The following is a 19,245-nucleotide window of genomic DNA, read 5'->3' as shown; positions in this document are numbered from 1 at the left end:
AGCAGGCATTATCTAGTATTGTTAAAAAAAAAAAATCTGTAAAATTTTATTTATTTTATTGCTATGAAAATATTTCTTCATATAGATAGAACCTCATCTTAACCATTTCTACAGTGTCGAGCATTTAGATGGTTTTCGATTTGTCATTATTATGCATAACTTAACAATGGACATGCTTGGATATAAATAATTTTCTAAAGCTCTGATTATATCCTTGAGGCTTATTCCTAGATTCAGAATTGTTTTTATTCAAAAAAGGTGAAGATTTTTGAAGGTTCTTGGCATATATTGAGAAGCTGCTTTCTGAAAATGTTGTAGAGTAATATAGAAAAGTACTCATCTCTTTGTACTATTGCCATAATTTAAGATTATTATAATTCTGTATTATTTACTAAGTAGATGGGAGAAGCTCGAATTTTATTATTGTTTTGATTTTTATTTATTTATCAGTGAGGTTGAATACTTTATATGTTTTAAACACTTGAATATCATTTTATGTCACCTTTCAATTTATTAACGTCACTCATCAATCAATCGTTAGAAAAATGGCCCACGAAGAGGAAGAGTACATACAACTGATTCTCATTATCAGAGCGGTTATGTTCTATAAAGTTACAGTGAACACTAAATTAGCAAATACTGAACCACTACTCCTAGGGGAAATATAGGGTTCGGTTTCTGGGAGCTTCTGGTCATAATGTTTTCACCCACTGATCAATACATACCTTGTTGAGTATATTTCTGTCTTGAAGACACCTTATTTAATATATATTGTTGATTGATTAACATTATACTTGTGGCCAACAGCGCTGTGACTCATGGTTGAACAAAGCTTATCTAACACATCTATTTTCCCAAGAAGACATATCACAGCCTTCTCACGCTTGGGAACATGAGGCAGCATTCACTTTAACACCACGCCGTGGGGCCATTTTAAACAGCAAAATGACCAATAAAAGGCCCAAAAGTGCAAATAATATGGCACTAAACATACCACCTAAAGGATGCTTTCTACACTAGGAGAGCTAAAACAAGAAGGTGGGTGGTCACCTTGTTCGGCCTCATCTGGGAATGGGAGGCTAGTTCAGTTTTTCACTGCTCTGGACCTGTCCATGAATGACCATGAAAGTGCCACAAATACTGATTTGGGGGTTACAAATAAGTCTTGGCGAGTAGGCAAATTTACAAATGCAGAATCCATGAATAATGAGGATTGACTGTCTCTTCATTTCTTAGCAGTCTGGCCACAGGCAAATGGTGAGACATATGGGTGAGTAAAGAAACGAGTGAATGGACAGATGAATACAAATCAATTCATTTTAAAGGGAATGAGTAAAAGAAAGTGTCCTTTAAGTCCTATAATTTTGAAATATAGTCAGGAATTGCCATACCTAAAGCAAGGAAAGTGCAAAACTGAGACTGGCAAAGTCAATATGCTGACACCTGGAGAGAAACAGCCCACAGGGAAAGGCGAAGGGCTCCCACGTGAAGGCAGACAGAGATGAATGTGAGCCTCATTTCCCAGCTTGCGACCTTGGTGAGAACCGCTCGGACCCTCCATTTCTTCTCCATAAAATCAATATTAACATATCCTCCTTAGACTAAATGTCTCTTAAGGATACATTTTATCCCTTATTCACAGTTACAACCCTAGGATTTTGCAAAATTTCATATATATATATATGAAATTATATATATATAGTATATATGAATGAAATATATATATATAGTATATATTTGCAGTACACACACACACACACACACATATCAATTATCTTTCAGATACTCAATGCCCAAAATGTACCAAAATGGATACAAAAACCTCCCTAAAAAAAGTTTTTTAAAGTACAGAATGTTGTACATTTAAAGTACAGAATAAAACATTTTTCTTGTAAAGTCCTAGTCATGTGGGACCAGTCCCTGCCAATAAATAGTTCACACATATTGATCATTCTATTTCAGACACTCTACTGCTTTATATAAATGATTTATGTGGACCCAAATTATATGAATGATTTATTGATTTCTTTATTTTTATTTAACAAACACTTATATAGCACTATGCACCAAACATTGTTTAACACTTTATAAATATTAATTTATAATTCTTATACTAACACTATGCAGTAGGTATTATTATGAACACCTTTTTATAACAGGAGGTGTAGAAAGAGCAAGTAACTTGCCCAAGGTCACACGGCAAGTAAATGACAGACCCAGGGTTTGAACTAAGTGCTTTGGCTGCAGTGTTCATGTTTATAAGCTCTGCTGCTTCACGATAGGCCTGGGAGATTCCAGACAAGGAAACAGGGGTTAAGCCACTGACCCAAGGTGGCAGTGAACCTACTGGTGTGTCTGATTCCAAAGCCTGTGTCTTTAGGATTTATGGCTCCAGGCCACTAGTGGTCTGGTAGTAAAACAACAGAGGTTCACAATGGTTTACTACTAATGCTGCTTCTAACTGCTTGTAAGGCACAGGCAACTTGCTTTCTCTCTTCCTGTTTTCTTAATAATGCAGTTAGATTATCATTGCCATAATTCTGGATTTTGTGTGTCCTGGGAGCAGGTGTTCATGGAATGTAAGAAAGAGTATTAGCCCATTCTAGAACTAAGAAAGGGAGGCAGGATACTGTCAAGATTAACAACTTGAGCTATGGACTGACACTGTTTGCATTCAAATCAGGCTGCTCTGCTACCAGCCGTGAATTTGGTCAATTACTTAACCTCTCTGGACCTCACCTTTCTTTATAAAATTAATACAGTTCTACCATTCAAACCATGATTGCATTGATTTGGGGATTCAATGAATTAATACCTATGAAGCAATGAGAAATGTCTTTGGCACATGGTAAACATACAAATAAAACTTCACTGATAGGTGCAATACCTTCAAAGTAGTCAAGTTTGTCTTTTAGTCAGCTTAGCGTCTTGTGTACTAGTAGTTTTCCAAATTTTTGTGGTCCCATACCTCTGTCAGCACAATTGGCATGTATACCAATATCCTTATTTTATGTATAAATTATGGAAATTATATTGCTGTAGTAATGGATTTCATGCAGTTTTAAACTAGACCACAGGTTCACCGAGTCCTCTTTCATCTTTCCCCAATACCCCCAAGCTGCCCCGGGGCACCCCTGGATTGTTGCACCTCCCTTCCCCAGAGAATTCTTTGTTCAGAGCTACCTCCGGCCTCCTCCAGTCTGTCTCAATTCCAATAACTTACTAAAGAAAAAGGAGTAACTGTTGAAGGAAAGTAATTATATCCGCTACCATCTGGGAATAATAGTAGTCCCTCAATTCTCCCAAGATTATTCACACACTCAAAAAACATCCCGTGTTATCCTTCCTGAATCCTTCACCAAAGGCCAGAAGTCTGGGGGCCAAGACAGGGTTGGTCCTAAATGGATTCTGCTTCTCACTTTTTTCTTCTCCAACTCAAAACTCCAAGAGCCCCTTTGGTGAGTGCCATGGTCTCTGGAGGGGTCAATGATGAATATTTTGCTGGTGTAAGTCACTTAAAAATTGGACATAAAGACACTGAAGACTATGTATTTGAGAACAAAATCAGAGGGACTGGTCAGTGGAGAATGCTGAGAACCAGGTTTTGGAATTTGAGTTTGCTCCAGATGACAAAACAGAAGTCTTTGAGAAGTGATGCTCTTTAAAGGTAGAAGAGGTCGAATCCTGCTTTTATAAAATATGGTATGCTCATTACTCTGCTCAGTTTTTATTTCCATCCCAAGAAATATAAACTCTTAAAATGTAGAAGGAAAAGGAACCTCTTTATTCTTTCCCTCCTTCTTTATACAGTCCAAACCTGAGATTACATTTGGCTTTGGAAAAACAAAATATATTTCTTGTAACAAATAACCCACATGTCATAAGAGTAGCATAGAAAAGGGCAAATATGGATCCTTTGGGATTGCTATGCACACAGGAGATACCTGAGAATACCTAAGGGGGGGAAATATATATATATGTCCCTACATGCCACATAGATGTGATAGTAATGTTGTAGCTGATACCACTCCTGGGAGCTGCCAAAATTGTTCTAAAGATCTTTGGATTGATTCTCTCCTTTGACAAGATATTTACAAAGGGAAGTATGCGTGAGCTATGAAGAGACCTAGGGAAAAAATGCCCTACTTCATAGGAATAAAAATACCTCACTAAACATTCTTCAAGGAACTCTTTAGTTCATAGACACTTTGCAGGAAAGATTGTTTCTTCGTGTGTTGTGAATATTGCTTTTGCATACTAAGTGGTAGTTACAATATGCATGCCTGTGAAGTGATCATTTCACAAGAATTACAGTGTTTAATAAGAGTAGAAGCCCATCAATAAATCCCACTCATTCATTAAACAGCTATGTACTGAATATCTACTGTATGCCAAACCCTATTCCAGGTGCTTAGGATATATGAATGAACAAAATAAATAAAAATTCTGTTGGGAAACACTCCTCCAAAGGTTTTTGCATTCTTATGTGTCTTTCTGAGGATGTCAGGGATGCACTGCCCTGACCCCTTTTCCCAGGGCCATTTCTCAGCATTGGGTTTGTAGGAAGCAACCTTGAGGGATGAGGTTATGTATCCTCCTGAGACAAAGAACAGGACTGATTGTTGCATGCTAAAAACCAGTGGGTTCTCAGGCTCGTTATGCCTTTGGTATAATGCAGACCTCCTATGTGTAGCATTTCTCTGGTCTCTCCATATTGCTTCTGGACAATTTGGGGGACAAGGACTACCAACAGAAACATGATGCTCATGCCGTTTGCTGTGCTATGAACAGTAAACTTTGTTTTGGACCCAGGAGTCTCGTGTCTTTTGCCCCCATCCATGAAACATCAACAGGAAAACTTTCTAGCTTTAGTGTAAAATCAGTCCCACACATGACAGATTTCTGCCTTCATTCCACTTCTATTCTAGCCCATATTGTTTCGGTTCTGTCTTGCTTTTATATTTCAATAGAAATTTAGACTTCTCCTTGCTTATTTCTGCTCCTTGTCTCAGGAAGTCATCTGGGCCTCTTTTACTTATGTCTCATCTCCACTCCCACCAAAAAGAAAAATTATCTGTCTTACAATATGACTATATATTATAAAATTTCATAGGAAATTAATAAATCTTCAGCAATATGATTTTATTTTTACAGGGCAGTCACTGCTCTGAGGCAAAGATGACAATTTAAATACTAAGAGAGAATCATTTAGTAGATCTTTCACTAAGGGACTGCTAAAGGCAGGAATTTCAGTCATGTTTTTGCTGGAGGTCATATTAATTACTGATATTTTATCAGCAGGATTTCTCTTTCAAAATCATTTTATAATACTCAGGTAACTCTTCCCCCTACCAACTACTTGTGCTTTTTAGAGTTGAATTTACAAGCACATTAATTGATGGATTGTTCAGAGGTTTATTATGATGCCAGAGTTGGTTTGTTATGTTAGATCTTCTGATATGTAAAATATAGTGTATTTCAAATGGTTTCTCATACAAAAGTTATGTGTACCCTCAAGCCATGAGAGCAATGTGTCCTCTCTCCAATACAAAAATTTTTTTCACTGAAAAGTAGCCCAGGAAAATGAAGTGACTAGAAGGAAGGAAGGAAGGAAAATGTGTTGACCCTGGAGCTTCAGGGGAAAGCTGTTAAATGTCACCTTACCATTTAAAATTAAGGAAATCATATTTAGTAAATGTATATATGTGCTTAGCCCAGAGTTCAGTTATTCATTCATCTAATTTAGCTAAACAAACACTAATCAAGGAAGTCCTAGGCGCCCAGCAGTGTGTTGGTGTGTTGTATGCTGAGCGTTCCCCAGGGAGTGAGATATAGTCCTTGTACTCTACATCCAAAGCTGGCAGTAGAGTAGAAACACACACTTATCCTACCAGTACCAAGGCAAGGATGATCTGGAAATGTGTAGAAAAGCACTCACCTCATTCTTAGAGGGTCTGTGAAAGGCTTTCTGGAGTTGACATTTGAGATGAGTCTTAATTTTATTTTTCTAGTAGATATTGGCTGATAATTCTATGCCAGACATTATGCTAAAGCAATTCATACTTTTAAAAAATATTGTAACATACAACAAGGGCAATATTAAAAACCTCAAGCATATGCTCAATCAAAAAATATGTACATTTATAGAAAAAAAATCATAGTTAAAAATTTCTTTTTGTTTTTAATGCTTACAGCCCTCCCAAATCACTCATTGACAGTCAGGAAACACCCCGGCTGCCCCCTCCCACTGCATTCCCAACCTCATCTTTCATCCCAACTTTGCAGGCCTGCATCTCTTTTTTTAAACTTACATTTCTGACATATGGAGCCGGTAATACAGCATTGATGAATTTCTTCCTTTTATGTTTCTCGATGATTTGGATTTCTGCTTGGGATAAAAATAGTAAAGGCTTTTTAGTCTAACGTATTAAAAAAAAATGCTTCCAGATTTCATCTTTCCTGGCAAAGGTCAAAGTTCAACGTATAACCTTTGACTCAGTGTTGCTTTCCTGAATGACTGGATGTTAGAAAAGATTTGCCGCTCTTGTTTTTGAAGGTTTGGTTTTATTTTGCTTTTCGTTATTGTTAGGTGACGTTCTGACCTGGATTATCATGATATATTAGGCTTGATGGGGCTGTATTGTTGGACCAGATGAGATACTGTGTGGGAAAGTCATTGAGCAGGTGGAAAGTGCTGTTTAATTCTTCTAACAGGAGAGGCTCTTGGTATTGAGAAAATGTAAAAAGCGGCAGAACAGGTTAGTAGAGCCGAAGAACAGCAAATGTCTCCTCTGTCATTGTGTGTGAATTTTAATCAAATGGCCTGCCTCATGCAGCTTTATTTTGCATTGAGATATTCCATGTCCCCCAAATATTTCTCCGATGGTGGTAATGAATTGCATTGCCCTCTCGGTTGTAAGAGTACGGGTATTCTGCTGCGGAGCCATATGGTTCCCATTTATTTTAATGTGTCTTTGACATCGGGAGAATTGCTGAGACAGCAGAGGAAAGTGCTTACATCTTGGACTGCAGCCAGAGCTACGATTATTTATGTGTAGTAACGACTACCTTTTTCCCCAATAAGAAACACTATGGTCTTAAGATGGTATCCACGTTGAGATTTTAATAAAATGAGAGTATAAGTATATATATTTTAGAAATGGCTCCTACTTTAGTAGTAGTGAAATGGGTTTCTTAAGCATGAAGTTTTAGGATTTAATTGCACATATGAGAAATTAAGGAAACAAGCTGGGAAGTAGGTGGTCCTTATTTTCTCACTGATAATGAAGGAATACTCTTTTTATTTAGTTTAACGGCATCACCAAGGTAGTACTCTGCATATGTAATGTTTTCCGTCTGTGATTCTTAAGGCTTTTTACAAAGGTAATTATTCCTGGTAATATTCCTAGGAGGTAGATAAACATAATTCTGAAAATATTAATGGAGGAACTGAGAAATGCAGATGCTCATGGATGTAATCTGTACAATGGATCTTAGCAATTATTAGCATTCAGATTTTTAATTGATTACATTATTTAACAATGTATTATTTTCCATGTTCCAGGACAGGATAATGTTTTCTCTAATTCATGAGCAATATGACATGCTTACGATCAAGAAATATCCTTTAGAAATGGGAAGACAGGGGCTCCTGGGTAGCGCAGTCGTTAAGCGTCTGCCTTCGGCTCAGGGTGTGATCCTGCCATTCCGGGATCGAGTCCCACATCGGGCTCTTCCGCTATGAGCCTGCTTCTTCCTCTCCCTCTCCCCTGCTGTGTTCCCTCTCTCGCTGGCTGTCTCTCTGTCACATAAATAAATAAAATCTTTAAAAAAATAAAAAATAAATAAAATAAAATAAAAATGTGAAGACAAATAAATACCTCCATAACCATGTATGTTCCATATGTTTCACGTGCAAATTTTAACATGGACTCTGTAGAGATCTTCAAGGTTCCTTGGAAAACGTTAATATTATCTAAGGAAATGTACATAATGTGAAAAGAGAAAAGAATTGATCTGGTCAAAATTTTTTTAAAAAAGCTCTAACCAGTAACAGTGTCTGATGGCTAGATGAATATGTGGACCAGGGGAGAAAACGTCCCCATTTCCAGTCTGCTCTGGGCAAAAGTGAGTGGAATGCAGGGCCTAGATTTAACAAAACCTTATCATATTACATTTTGTTTCGAATATTATATAGAAGGATTCGAACTTATAAATTTTATTTAAATGATGCCTTACATAAAGACAAAATGGAACCAGAAGGAAGACTGCACATCAAACCGCAAAATTCATGATACTAGTCACTGTAAATTTACGGATGAATTGACAAAAAAGGAAAATTAGAATGAAAATCAGTAAATCATTCCGTTAGTGGTCTTATTTCATCTATTGTTTGATCTAAATTTGTTTTAGTTTGGCAATTCACCATCCCCAATATCAGTCACATTTTCTGGTGATGGCTAGGGCACTCTGCGGTCATAACACATTTGCAGTAGAATGCCAAATTAATACAAGTGGGATGAGGGTCAATGTTACGTCAATTATATATTAAGATTTTTTATACAAAAGAGAACATGATTTCTTTTTAAAATTTTTGACCCTTCGGGGCGCCTGGGTGGCTCAGTTGTTAAGCGTCTGCCTTCGGCTCAGGGCCTGATCCCAGGGTCCTGGGATCAAGCCCTGCATCGGGCTCCTCCGCTGGGAGCCTGCTGCTTCCTCTCCGCTCTCCCTGCTGTGTTCCCTCTCTCACTGGCTGTCTTTCTCTCTGTTAAATAAATAAATAAAAACTCTTCAAAAAAAATTTTTTTTGACCCTTCAATTTTTCAATTTCAATTTTATAACTTTAAAATACAGTATTTAGTCCTTCTATCTTAATACATATGAGAACAAATGATTCCTTCCCCCCTCCTTTCTTTTATTCCCAAGAATTAAGGGGAAAGTGCAGGGGACATCTTTAATAAAAGAGAAATGTGTGCATGAAAAATAGCTAGTTCTGAAAAATGATCATTCTTTGGGAGTTAATCATTTTAATTATTTATGACATCAAAGCTGAGAGGTCAAAGTTTATACTTAGACTAATTTTTTGCATGCAGCTTTCTGAATTCACATCAAAACCTTGGGTGGTAAATCTTCTCTTTTTTTCTAAGCTGAGAATTGCAAATAGATGATTATGCTATTAAAGCACCCCTATAATGTCAAATCCAGCGTGCAGCGTCTGAGCTGCATGGGCTGGAGCTGTCTGGAGAGGCTCAGGAGAGAGTTCGTCCCCTGTGTGCATTTCTCTCACTTGCTTGTGTGGACGTAGCCGACAGAGTGAATGGATGACGACGTGACGTGCATGTTCATGATCCAAAACAAAGCTTTAGTCATCCAGCCTCAAGGGTCATCTTTTTTATTATTTCTATTTTTGCTGATTTTGTTTTGTTTAATTGCATGTGCAGTATTTGGACGTATCTTGATAGAATACTTACTGCACACAGTCTTAGATGAGAAGGGTTTTGTTTTGTTTTGTTTTTGCAAACTGGTGACTTAAACAAAAGGGTGTCATCTTGAATTTTTTCACTTAGAAGCTGCAATTCACAATAGACTTGATCAGTCTTGAGGGCAATCCATTGTGAATATTTTCAACTTAATATTAAAATGGAAAATATGTGTAGCTAAATGATTAAATGACCTAATCTTGCCTAAGAATTATAAAACTATTCCTCCTCTACAGAAGGACTGAAATCAGAATGATGACTGGTTCTTATCATATTTTATATGGTGCAAGTCTGTTTGCCCCTTTACTAGCACACAGTTGTTTGGTTGGTTTGAGATGGGGAAGAGTGACATTTAGAGCCTCAGGAGAGAGATGTGCTACAATTTTAAAAGCATTTGGAGCTATCATTCACACTGTAGGGAGCCAAATACAAACTTGGATTTGACATCACGAGCATCCCTGTAAGTGGGAGCTATTTCTCCTTGATTTTTGTTTTTGAATGCTATTTCAGAGTAAAAGGGCAGTAATACAAGGGGGGAGGGAACCCTGATTTGCCATCTATTTGGAGGATTCTGACATTTTCTTACATTTATTGATTCTGTCTCAATTCTGATTACTTTTTTGGAAATGCAAAGCACTTCAATTCTAAAATATTAGGTAGACCCCAGTATTGCCTGTCTAGTTGTTTGGGAGTTTCTCTTTCTTTTGTTTGTGACTGTGTGTATGCGTTTTTTACCCTTTGTAACTGAGTATAAAATAACATGCTGAGTACACAATAACAATTTAGCCATAGATAATAGATCGCTTTACATTCCATACTTAAGGTAATTTGGATTTTGTTTGTGGTCAGAAGGAAAATATCCCCAATTACTCTTTATTTTTGTCTTGCCTCTCATTCACTCATGCCCCAAGATATTTCCTTATTATCAATCCTGTGGAATTTCTCCCACTTGAATGATTTACTACTGCCCTAAATACCTTACTTGGGCAAAATAATGAAAGATGTGACTGGGGCAAGTATATTCAGGAAACTTGAGGATATAACTTAAAAGAATAAAAGGGGAGAATTAGAACAAGGAAGGATTGCTTTTAATAGCAAACTAGGCTTCGTTTTCAAAGAAACTACTCCTGTATTTCTTGGATGCTGGATCTGTTTTCACTCTTGTGGTTAGAATTTGAGACCATGTGGTTGACACCTACTCAAGAGGGGTCAACCTGGACAATCATGTCAAGCTGGAGAAGACATGAGAATATGTTCACAGGCCATTTGCAGAAGTCACTTGTAAAGATTAGGGACATACTTTGTTTTAATCTTAATGACTTTAACCTTTGGAAATTGATGTAATAGCTGAACTATTAGGTTAATTTTTATACAAAATACTTTCTGGTGAAACTGGATTTTCTGTTTGTAAACTAGGCTTCGTGACTTCATAACAGATTTAATCCTGATTTGTTCTTCAAAAGGTAAAAGCCGCATGCACACCTCCAGGGCCCCTGATTAATTTGGTGTGTATGTTTTAAAAAACAAGAGTTTTTATTGCCCAAGATTTACCAGATAACAAGTTAATTTCAGTAATCTCATTTTGCTTAGGCTAAATTTCCCCCCAAATAAGTGAAAAATAAAATATAGACTTACAAATAATCTGACATTTTCCTTTTGAGCATGGTGCATAGGAGAGAGAAGTATATTATTGACTTGAGACCCAAATGGTAGAATTCATATTTTCCATAATTTGTCCCTTGTTCAACATCAGACTGGACCACAAACTTTCAAATTCTATGTACTAAATTTAGTGCCAAAAAACATAGCTCTGTTTACCACTCTCTGCCTTTCTGGCTATGCCAGTGCCTTGCTGATAGTTGTTGACACTAAAAAGAACAAGTGCCTTGAGAAGGTAACTGGCTTGCTGCTCCAGAGTGCTGCGCTATGTGGCATCCGTGGACTGAGATCTGGTCTTCAGTTTTACAGGCCCAGACACAGGATGGTCTCTTGCATGCTGAGAACACAATCTCAGACGGAATGACACATACTAACCACATTCAGAAATGACTGACTTATACATCTGAAACAAATTTGATTATTTTCAGCAAGAGATCAAATTAATGAGTCAACTAGAGAGTTTTGTTGATCTGAAAATGTATTCCAAGTTGTATGAACAGGTTGGTTTATGAGGGTGAAAGTGGAGCAAAGTCAGATGAATTTTCATAGAGCTTAATTTGATTCAACTATGATACCTTGATATATTCATCTCTATTGGATCAGAATATTCAGAATATTTGTCTCATCAAAGCACTGGCTTCTCTGGATGGTCTTGGAAACACATGTCCAACTTTTGGTTTTGGCTTCCATTTCTAATCCACTCTGCTCATGAACTCTTTATATAATTTATGGCACAGATTATTTTATCTACTTACATTCTTATCCTGGCATTGTGAATTAGGCAGTTTGTCAATTCTCTTCTCCATTCACTTCTAAAGCATTATTTTAGGAAGGCTATATTCTGCGTATAACCAACATCAGTCACTCTGTGGTCTTTAGGCCTTTAGTTTACCAAGTTCGATATTATCTCCATAATATGTGATCATTTTACAGTAACACCAGTGGATCCTGATGGGAACCATGGGACCACAATGGTGTTCTCAGGAACTGTGTCCTGAGCAGTATACGTAGTACTGTTGCATTTAGACACTTCCACTTCAGAGTGGTAACTGTGAATGGGATAAAAGAAATTGGAATGAAAGACATGAAAAATTAGTATCATGTATGAAAATAGACTAATTTTTTCAAAGAAGTAGTGAAAGACACCTTCACCCTTTTTCTACTTGCTCTTTGACCTCACAGTGGTAAAGTAAATTGTGAACTCTATAGAGACACAAAGTAGAGTTCAATCCCTCTGCAAATGGCACAGATTACTAGGTAGGCATATGAGAGAGGTTTCAGATTCCCTAAGGCAGATGTGCTGAGTGAATTTGGCCTGCTTTTCCCAAGCTTGAAGAACACAGACTCTTTTTTATGACTTCATTTTGTGATGTTTGTCAAATTGGGGCCTGGAGGCAGGAGATAGCCCTTAAAGGCACATTCTAGTGCTCCGATTCAATCATCAGAAGAGAGACGTGGGTGGCTCCTATATTCAGGAAAGCCACATTTAAAATATCTCCCACAAGGATAATCTTATAGTATTTCAAAGGTTTCCTTTTAAATATATTCCATAGGCATTTCAGTCATTGTTCTTATAGTGCTATTTATAATATGCAAATTCTAGGACAAGGATAAGCACAGGTTTGAATTATAAACCCTCGTGGATAGGAACTGACACCAATCCAATCCTAACACACTTTGACCATGTTAGCAATGCCAAGAGCCCAGGGGAAGGGACTCGACAGTATGCCACTATCGTTATCCTCAAAGCCTTAGAAAATTTTCTCTAAACTGTCTTTTGGGAAAAGGTAATCTGACTTTTTAGGAAATAGTAGATTCATATCACAATAGGTTCATCCAGAAGATTGAAGAATTCTTATAATCTAAAAGTACAGGTACAAATCTAAATAAATGTTAAAAAGAAAATTTGTCTAGACTACCATGAATTGTCTAAAAAATAAGTAATAAAATCATGAGAGGTTTTTATAATTATTTTAAATGAGTTCATTAAAATCTTTTTTTTTTTTAAACTGTAAAGTCATGGCCTTGAAAGGCAATATCTTAAGGGCATCATTCTATGATATCAAGAGTGAAAAGGTTGAAGCTTATCACCCCAAAACCAGAGGCTCTTGCCTGCTATAAGGTGGTGACGGATGAGTTTGTCTGATAGGGTGGCAGATTACTAGGCAGGTTGTTGAATTTTTCTTTCTATGGTAATCTTTTACATTTTGACAAATTCTTCCCTGTTTTGAGATGATTTAAACATATCGTTATGAAGCAGATCAGAGCTTTTAAATCAAAGTTGAAAATTGTCTCTGCTGCCAGGAGTACAAGTATGTGCAGTGAACATATACATAAATAAAATGGGAAAATTGTGTACATGTTTGAAAGCCTTTACTTTCTGGCAATCTCCTCTGGAGAAGTAAAACAGTAGAGAAGAGAAGAAGTTGGGAAAATGAAATTCTTGCCCAAATGTCATATTTCTCTTAACTCTGTAAACTTCTGAGTCTGTTCATTCTGAGTTTCTCATTACTGGAAATGGAAGCTGCATGTGGGCAGGAATCACCATCTCTTTTTTTCATCAATATATCCAATCATCTAGAAAGTTCCTGGCACATAGTAGGTCCTTGGTTTATAGTTATTGAATAAACCAATTCATGAAATGAGATGAATCATAATAGCCCTCTCTGTATTTGTTTGGAATGCTTTGTGAGGTGGGGGGATATGAGACAAAGGAACTTGGAAGAAGATTCTTATACAAATTCAAAGTGGTATTGTAGTTTCTTTTCTCTCATTGCTTATATAGCCCTCTAAATCAAAATCCTCTTTGACGGCAGCAGCAGTTGACATCTACCAGAAGGAGTATAACCCCAAGTCTTAGCCTTGTTCAACTCCCTTAGGGGGGCTTCAGCTCTCTCTGTGACATGGTGGTTAAGAGCCTGCATCCTGGAATAATGAATTCCAGCTTCACTACTGGTTACGTGACTTTGACAATGTTATTTAACTTTTGATGACTTGGTTTCCTTAAATGGAGACATGGGTAATACCAACCCAAGGAGATGTAAGGATAAAATGAGATGATTCATGTAAAATTCTTTACATGATGCAGCACTTGGGAAGCTCTCCATAAATGTTAGCTTATATTACTTGTTGCTATCCAAGGATTTTTCCTCTATTTATTGTTTCTATTTTTCTACTTGAACATGCATGTTAGTTTAGAAACAAAGTACCACTAACTCAGTGGCTTAGCACCACAGAAATTTCTTATCCCACAGTTCTGGAGACTAGATTGTAATCAACACGTTAGCAGAACCGTGCTCTCTTGGAAAGCTGTAGCTTTCCTTGCATTTCCAGGTTCTGGTAGCCCTAGGCATTGCATAGCTTTCTGCAGCACACTCCCAATCTGTTTCTGTCTTCACATGGACTTCTCCCTTTGTCTCTTTACATCATCCTTCTATGCATGTGTGTTTAAATTTTCCCTTTTTATATGGACACCAGTTGTACTGGATTAGGACCCACCCTAACAACCTCATCTCAACTAATCATTTGTATAAAGACTTTGTTCCCTAATAAGGTTACAGCCTGGGGTATTGAGGGCTAGAACTTCAACATACTGGTGGCAGTGGTGGGAAAAATGACCCATAAGAGCATTCTCCTCAATTCGGGGTACTTTACCTTCCCCAATGGAGAAGCGTCATATAATACGGCATCAGATTGGGGGCTCTTAGGTTTAAGTTTAGCTTTGCCACTAACTACCTGCATTGAAAAAACCCACTCAAATCCTGCAAGTCTAGACTACTTTATAAAATAGAAGAACTGGGTTAGATGATGTCTAGCATGTCTTCCAACTCCAAAAATTTCATGTTTATAATGTGTGGCTCTCTTTTCCTCAACTACAGCGTGTATTTCAAACTTCCAGGATGTTCAATGCATCTTGGTGTCCCTGTAACTAATAATAAAGGTTCTGATGTATTTCATGACCATCTTCAATTGTCTCAGTGTATACTTGTATTAAAATCCCACTGTCTGTAATGCTATTTAAGTGTGGTTCTTATCAGATGAAAGCTTTGTTATATTTAGATTGTAAAAATATCTAAACAGTGCCACTGAGCCTTTTTTGTGAGTTTTTATTGCTTTTTGAAAATTTCTAAAATTTGTAAATAGACATTTTTCTATGCCAAGTGCCCTCGATACCAAAATAAGATCCAGAATATAAGAGTCTGTAGTGTGTCTTTTCTGATCAGAGTATGATGCCACTCATGTGAAAACCATAAAGCCAAAACTTAAGACGTTAGGGGAAATAAAATTAAACCCTGCCACTGACTCATAGACTATTGGCAACTTTCCTATATGTTTGCTTAGACTGCAATTATAGAGGACTTAAAAGTCTACTCCACTACAGCTAGAAGAAAATTTAAGAAAGGAAATAGAAATCTGCGCCAGCTCTCAGATATAACATTTTTTGTGTCTCCTAGTCAAAAAGGGTTGACCGTAGATTCAATATCATCAAATGGCACTTTCTAATTCTTCACCTCATCTGAAAACTGCTGCCCTGGGTGTTCACTGAATTGTTCCTTCTCTTTCAGCTTCCTCCATCCTCAAAAGAGAGAAGAGGCTAAGGACAAAGAATGTGCATTTCAGTTGTGTCACCGTGTACTACTTCACCAGGAGGCAAGGCTTCACGAGTGTGCCCAGTCAAGGGGGCAGCACCTTGGGCATGTCCAGCCGCCATAACAGCGTGCGCCAGTACACTCTTGGTGAATTTGCAAGAGAACAAGAGCGGCTCCACCGGGAGATGTTGAGAGAACACCTCAGGGAGGAAAAGCTGAACTCTTTAAAGCTAAAGGTAAAAAAAGCTTTAGGAACTTACTTTTTGCAAAACTTCATATCCTTACTTTGATTTGGTTGAATTAACCATTTTCACATTTGACCAAACTGGACATTTTACACAACAGACTGCCTGCTAAGGCTTTTTTTTTTTTTTCTTTTAAGCAAAAACAGTAAAGTGTCTTCACTGAAAGCAATGTGGAAAACTTACCTGACATCATTTATTTATTCATTCAGTAAATATTTGTTATTGAGTACTTCCAGGTCATAGACCCTATGCTTGGGTTGGGCCAACTGGTATCAAAATGTGGTCCCTGTCTCCTGGAACTTTCTTAGTAATAGGAAAGAAAAATATCAATCATGTAGACAAAATCAAATCATAGCTTCATTAGGTGCTATAAACGAGAGTTGCAAGGGGCTATGAAAGTATGAAACAGAACACTGGTATGGTCCAGAGGTCAAGGAAGGTTTCCTCAAGGAAATGACGACTGAACTGAAATTTGAACAGATAACTAAGCCAAAGGGTTGGCAGGAGTGGTTCAGGTAGTGGGAAGAGCCAGAACTGCCTTGTGCTAGGGGAAGCACAGTGAGCACACAAGGGCTAGGGTGGCTGGAGCAGAGACAAAAAGAATAGGTGATTCATGAAGTAAATTATATGTGAAGAAGGCAGGATGGGGTTTGTAGATCATGTTAAGGCATTTTTTTTTCTCTTCCTCCTAAGAACCTCAAAAGTCATCCAAGAGTTTGAGCATGGGGTGGAATAATATAATCGGGTTCATGCTATGATGTGAGAATAATTTTGGGGTAAGAGCCGCCATGCTGGTAGGGGAGCATACAGTGTTAGACCAGTTAAGAAGCTACCAGAGTAAACCAGGAGAGAGATGATGGGAAGTTAGACAGACGATGGTAGGGGAGGGGGGGATGAAGAGAAATGGACAGAGGGACAAGTTTAGGAAGTAAAATCAACAGTTCCTGATGACAGGCTGGATTTGAAAGGAAAGGAGAGGTATGGTCAACAATGACTCCTAAACTTCTGGCTTATAACACTGAACAGGTTGTGGGTAATGATACCTTTATCTCTGAGGAGGCTATGGCAAGGAATTCAGGAAAAGGAGCAGGTTAGGCCTGGGATTGGAAGGGAAGGGATAGATAATGAGATTATTTTTGAACATAACTGATTTTGGAGAGCCTTTTGAGTTACTAAAGAGATGTCAAGGAGGTGTCCAGGCCACATGAGAGATGAAGTGGAGAGAAACACAGCTCAGAAAATGTTTTTCATCATCCAAAGACAGTCTTTAAATCTGTACTGATCCATCAGCCTCTTAATATATAGGAAATGCTCTCCCATCATTATCTACTGAAAAAGGAAATGTTTTTTAGGTAATTCAGGATACTTAACATAAAGAGCCTCTTACTAAATAGCTAAAGCACCAATAAACACACCTGTGTTACCTCTAAATTTAGTTCCCAGTATAAAGTCAGGCAGCAGAGGTGTGCTGTGTGTTTTAAAATACCTTGTTTTTATGTATCTTGCAATTTATGTATCTGCCTTGTTCCCAACCATATAAGAAGGCAGTTGCTTAAATTAAGCTAGGCACAACCTAGCCTAGAGCATGTCTCATATTTCTTTTGGTGTATTTTTGACAAATGTCATTGGAAGTCTCTTAAAATTTTTTTGGTAGCAATCCACTCTTATTGTTGTTTTTCATGATTGCTTTGCATATAGCTTAACTTAATAATTATTCTTAGATTTGCTTCCGAAATCCACCCTCTGCCTTTCTAACCCACTCTAAACCAGCTCTACGCTCTACTCAAAGAATAAAGTCATTCTCCAAACTCAAATATTGGCAGAACAATAGGAATGGCTGCCATTCATTAAGTGATTTTTTATTTGCCAGGCATTCTGTAAACTTTATTCAATTTAATCTTAACAAAGACCCAGTGGGATAGGTAAATTATGAGACCATGTGTGCTGAAGAAAAAGAAGCACAATGATGTTAAACACTGACTCACTCAATAGAAAACTGGTTATATTATCCTGTTACTTCCTATTCTAAAATTAATTGATTATCCCCCCTAGGCATTGGGAAAGACAATCTCTGTACCTATAGGGAGTCGTACCTTTCTGGGGTTTGGTACTGTGTGCAGTGGTTTTTAACAGCTGGGAGACTATAATTCTATCTGAGAACCAAAAGATTTATTGTGGTGAACTTTGAGGCACATTATACATGTGATGAATGTTAGGAAGAACCACACACCTATAGGAACCTTCCATATCAGGCAGTAATATATTACGATACTATAATTTGTATTCAGCTACTTTTATGCTTTTTCTTTAATAAGCTGAAGAAGAGAAGAAGAGCCCAAAAAAGCATTCTCCTATTGATTCATCTTTTTTTTTTTTTTATTGTGCTTAGTGTTGGAAGTTGGAGAGGCAGTCATTCAAGTGGGTGTCATGGCTTAGTTTGTCACTGATAAGTGAAAACATGCAACTTTCCCTGTTGGTGAAGATATAAACAGAAGACATTTGGATATCATTGCTCCTTTCAAATGAATACCAAGCAAAAAGATAATGGGATTCTAAGGCTATCTGATCTTAGCCTCACTGTACTGAAAATATTTAAAAACTTAGAAAGATATCACACAAACTTAAAAGATCACAGCAATGTGGACCAGTTTGCTAAAAAAAAAAAAAAATCCAAGAAGGCCAAATGAAAAAAGAGTTGTATATTTTAATTACAATTCCTCTAGTATATTAACTTTTATGATTTTTAAAATATCATTGACTATACTTGTCTAAGGTTTAGCTATCCAAAATCTAAACTTAGCTATCCAAAAACATAGCTATCCAAAAATAATCACTTGGATAATTGAAATTTCACTTTTAATGTAACATTTGTCTTGAAATATTAATACCTCTAGAATAAGGAATAAAATAAACATAGCTAACTTGATTCCATTATTTTCACTGGGGCAGCAGGAGTGTCACTGGCAGAGAGAGGGGTCAAAAGAGGAAAGCAAGGAGTGTTACAAACTTTTCCACTTTGGCTTTGACTGGAGGTGGTCCTCTGTGAGTGGCAGTGAACTATCTATTGAGTAAGAAGAGAGAAGGCAGCATCTGACAAGACAAACACCTTCCAAAGCCCTCCCCACGGAGACCAGATACAACACTACAGAAAACTCACTGGACACGGAACCGAGTGGTTTCCTTTTACTTATTTGAGAACCAACAGCCTAGAACAGTAAGGAGAAGTTTCTCTTTCCACTGTGCCTCCAAGTCTTTGAAGGGTGTTTCTGTAGG

The 19,245-nt window shown here is 37.4% G+C and overlaps 1 protein-coding gene across 1 annotated transcript in view; it reads left to right on the top strand.

Moving 5' to 3' along the window:
• CSRNP3 (cysteine and serine rich nuclear protein 3) overlaps positions 1 to 19,245 on the top strand; it is a 69,248-nt gene that overhangs the window by 35,532 nt on the left and 14,471 nt on the right. Inside the window, exon 2 of the mRNA XM_008687046.2 lies at positions 15,704 to 15,963. Within this exon, the coding sequence (XP_008685268.1) occupies positions 15,704 to 15,963 (260 nt within the window). The remainder of the gene's footprint in view (positions 1 to 15,703; positions 15,964 to 19,245) is intronic.

This window comes from Ursus maritimus, unplaced genomic scaffold, assembly GCF_017311325.1.
Source record: "Ursus maritimus isolate PB19 unplaced genomic scaffold, ASM1731132v1 scaffold_1, whole genome shotgun sequence".
Taxonomy (NCBI): domain Eukaryota; kingdom Metazoa; phylum Chordata; class Mammalia; order Carnivora; family Ursidae; genus Ursus; species Ursus maritimus.
The sequence above is the reverse complement of the archived record's forward strand: the minus strand, read 5'-3'. Positions and strand labels throughout refer to the sequence as shown.